The following is a 4445-nucleotide window of genomic DNA, read 5'->3' as shown; positions in this document are numbered from 1 at the left end:
CACATAAGATTAAGTATTATATGATAGTGTGAGCATGAATAACAGGTCCCATAGTGCCCCCATCTGACCAGTAAACACTGTCATGTTTTCGGTTATATGAGGGCAGAGTCCAATAAAGCAGCTCATATCACTGCCTCACAGGTGCCGGGCTTTATAATTGCGGTAATCAGCTACCTGGCAACCAGGTCAAAGTACAGCCTTTTATTTATATGTAACCCATTATAAAAGGAGTTAAAAATAAGAAATAAAGAAAAAAACACACATATATTTAGTTAAACTGTTAACTTGGTTTAAAACACTACAGTAAGGTTTCTCTTTAGTGTAAACTTGCTCATTAATGAGGAATGTATTCTTATCTCATATGTGACACTCAACATATCTAGTTCAGAGCACAGTGGACATGCCTGAAGTCTGTCCCTGAACATTTTATATCAGACTATAGGTGTGGTGTGTTTTTACAGCTCTTCTGCACAGAGTAGATTTTAATAGACTGAAAGGTAGACAGATCGAGCAGGTGCAGGTCAAGTTATTTGATTTAAGGACTTGACTTTCAACGTGCTGATTGAAAAGTGAGCCAACAGTAAGATATCCTCAACTTTTTTCACCATAATTTGATTTCCAGTGTGAAAGAAAATGTCTTACAACTGTGTGTATTTGAATTTTCTGCAGCACATAATGCCTCAACACAAGGACAGACGATCCTCTAAATCTCGACTCAGTGTATGGATTACAGTGTTTTTCCACTCTGTTATCATTCTTCAAATGACACAGATCGATGCAGGTAATGTATCAGCCAATATACTTTTGATATGTACACTCGATACGCACAATGTCATAGTGTGGACAAAGTACAGTTTTATTAACACCTCTGTGTAAATAAAGTTTCAACAAAACTTATCAGTAGGGTTAAGGTATTTTCTTGGGTTGCATTAAAAAGTAAAAAATGAAATAATATGAAATTAGTAGTTATATATTATTACTATAAATTATGAAATACATGTGTTTTAAATGTAGGGTTTTGTACTGAAGCAACAGGGGTGTTTCTAAATTGCATTGTATGCATTATACTTTTCAAAATGTCATTATCAGCTTCCTGCATTGTTCCTCATCTATTTTAAAATTGTGAAATTTTATTAACTTGGAATAACTTCTCCATTAAGTGATCACTTTTTTTCTGTGATAAATAAGTAAACAATAGAAAAAAAAGCTTTGCTTAAATATTTATGTTTAAATTATGTGTTTGGATTCTCTTTGAATGACAACACTGTATTTGCAACTAGATGTGCTAAGAACATTTGGTTTCCATCACAAAATGTATTTTAGCTCAAGGTCTTTCAAATGTTGAAATAATATCAACGGTTACAGTTTAACAATAGTTGGTGGTGCCATTGTTCAAATAAACAGGTCAGTGCACTACTAAGAATGAAAGTGAAAGCATCCATTTTGATTAGTCATATTTTATAGCATGTTAAGGTTAAGAAGGTCCTGTATAAGAGGGAAGTTTCCAAGTTTATTACTAATGTTTTATTTTTTTCATGTGTTTAACCTACTACAATAACAGCCATATATTACTTTTCCAAATCCTCAGTAACAGTTTTTCCGTCTTTACATTTCCCTATATCCCCAAATATGAGACAAAGCAATTTATGTTTATTTTGTTCTCATCTTATCCTGCTGTGATTATTATTATATAATTCTTCATTACTAATTATACCACACATGTATTATTTTATTCACTTTAAATTAAGTGAATTTTAACAGTCTTAAAATAGTGAACAGGTTCATGTTATGAAGTATGGATGGTAGCAGAATTGTGAGTTTATTTTGTCACTCACATGAACGACAGTTCAAAATTATGAGACACACATGAGTTTCACATATTTCTTCTGTACTACATTCATACTTAAGTTGAATTTGTGGGAATTTTAGTTTTGTTTTATTCACTGTTTAGCTTTAGTATGACTTTATTTTGTTTTGTTGTTTTAGTTTATCTGACATTGCATTTAATTTGACAACATCCTATAGACCACATTATTTTCATTATCCTGACATCGGAAAAACAAAGAAAAAGACAATTGTAACCAGAAACACATACAACTCGATATATAGATTATGCAAATCTGTGACTAAAGCATTTTTTTTTAAAGTTTACATTTACTTTTTTCTAATTCTAAATAAAGATCAAAAACACATTTTTCTTTCCCAGGTGAATTTCTGACAAACAGTCAGCCTCGCATGCTGGCAGTAATTGGTCATACTCAAGACATCACCTTGTCATGCAGTGTGAATCCTCCCATGAATGCTGTGGATGAGATGGTTGAGTGGTCAAGATCTGACCTGAATCCCAGATTTGTCCATGTGTGGCGGTCAGGTGAAGATCATCTGATTGGCCAAAACCCATCCTACAAGAACAGAACATCAGTGTCTATTGAGAAACTGAAACAGGAGATGCATCACTGAAACTCACCAAAGTGAGGCTGTCAGATGAAGGAACATACAGATGCTTTATTCCTGGACTAAGTGCAGATTTGAGTGTTGAACTTGTTGTCGGTAAGTAAACAAAATGTGTATGCTGCTGAACCTAGAAATTGGATTACTGTTTATCTTTTATGTCGCAATTTTATGTGTTTACAGAAGCTGATATTCAGATAACCAAAGTCAGCCCTGGAGTGTTAGAATGTAAATCCAAAGGCTGGTATCCAGAGCCAGATGTGTTTTGGCTGGAGAGTGAGGGCAAGATCATCCCTGCTGGGTCTAAAGAGATGTTCAGAGGTCCAGATAATCTCTATGCCCTCAGCAGCAGACTGACTCTGGAAAAAGGACACAGCAACAACATCACCTGTAGAATCCAACAAAACAAACAGCATAGAGAAGCCAAGATACATGTCCCAGGTTAAGTTTTTTTTAATTAATGATGTGATCCAAATTTTTAGCTACAAACTGGCAAACTTGACAAAACACATGTTAACTTATTAATACTTATTTTATCTCATGTGCTTTATTATTTCAGATGATTTCTCTGTGGATTCAGCTAGATCTACCATTGCGGCATTGATTGTTGGCATTGTGTTTATTACTTTTGTTGTTTTTCTTGTTTGGAAATGGAGAAAAAACAACATGGGTGAGACTCTAATGCATGCCCAAATATTGCGTAATCTCCTACTTTGTCAGACAAATCTGATTAAATTTGAACCAATTAATTATTGCCAAAAAATGTGTGGTTAGACCAGCTAGACTTACATTCAAGTCTAGATTCTGCTGTTAATGCCTCATATGTTGCTGATATGTTGTTTAAGGCCAAGTGCAAACATACACAAACACTCTAACAATAACATGTCATTATGCACACAGTCATGTCTATAGAGGCTTTTTTCCATTCAGTTTTAAAATTTGTGTTTTTCATATTTTACTTATTTTCTTATAAAGTCAATAATATTAGAAGCTATTGCCCCTCCAATAGAAGAAGCTCCATGCCTGCTTCATGTCCTGGGGGGCAGGATTGTGGTTTCCCACACCTATTATTAAATACTTACGTGGAGAAACCTCATGAACACAGCTAACCCAGACAGTGTGCGTGTGCAGGCTCACAAACACAGGTGCACACACGCACACTGTCTGGGTTGGCTGCTGCCTCTAAACATTAAGGTTAAGCTTATGTTACTTAAGTGTATGTTGGTTGTTGCTGTGGTTTCTCTACTGTGTTGTTTTCATTTTTCATTTTGCATTTTTTTGTTTGTCCTTTAGACAACAATTGTGATTCTTATACTGCCAGATAGGACATGAAAAAAAGTTTGTTTCAATTGAGTCAGAAACACATATTATTAGTATTATTCAATAATACCACTACTGCTACTTTTAACAATAATAATATTTAATATTTTCATGACAGTAATTCACTTTTAAACCTTTGGTGTGGGAAAGTAATGCATTTAAAATGACTAATTGTATCTCCCCACAGAGACTGGAAGCAAAGAAAAAATGCAAGCTTTTGGTAAAGATCAAGAAGAGGAATCTCTGATGAGAGAAGAAAAGGCCAATGACACTTCACATGTCAGTTTGTGTCAAATAGGGGTGGATAATGACCATGTTTCCAACAAAAATATCATGCAGACAACAAAAACTGGCACACAACAAAATAATAACCACCCAGGTAGAGAGACAACAAATAATGTATGCAAATCACATGATGGAAGACAAGCACAACCTGAAAAATTTGATAATAACAGCGAAAGAAGAAATTATGAAATTCCAAATCTGACTGATAATAGTGGACAAGGACATCGGCCTAAACAACACGAAGAAGCAAACAAAAACAAAACACAAACTATAACTGAAACAGCAGATCAGAGTCTAATTAAAGCAGAAGGGGAAAAAACTACTTATTCTGAGGGAGAAGACACAATGAAACCGGACAATATCAAGGAAAATGTCAGTCCCACAGGATC

General features: G+C 34.6%; 1 protein-coding gene across 1 annotated transcript; it reads left to right on the top strand.

The window, feature by feature from the left end:
• Window positions 1-321: 321 nt before the first annotated feature.
• LOC146523038 (selection and upkeep of intraepithelial T-cells protein 1-like) lies at window positions 322-2948 on the top strand. The gene is given in 5 exon segments (XM_085154689.1): window positions 322-569; window positions 670-781; window positions 2207-2440; window positions 2443-2550; window positions 2635-2948. Coding segments are annotated over 4 exon segments (711 nt in total). The 5' UTR covers window positions 322-569; window positions 670-675; the 3' UTR covers window positions 2898-2948.
• Window positions 2949-4445: the final 1497 nt, after the last annotated feature.

The sequence above is a fragment of the Neolamprologus multifasciatus genome, chromosome 3 (assembly GCF_963576455.1).
Source record: "Neolamprologus multifasciatus chromosome 3, fNeoMul1.2, whole genome shotgun sequence".
NCBI classification, from domain to species: domain Eukaryota; kingdom Metazoa; phylum Chordata; class Actinopteri; order Cichliformes; family Cichlidae; genus Neolamprologus; species Neolamprologus multifasciatus.
This window is presented reverse-complemented; position numbering and strand designations above follow the sequence as displayed.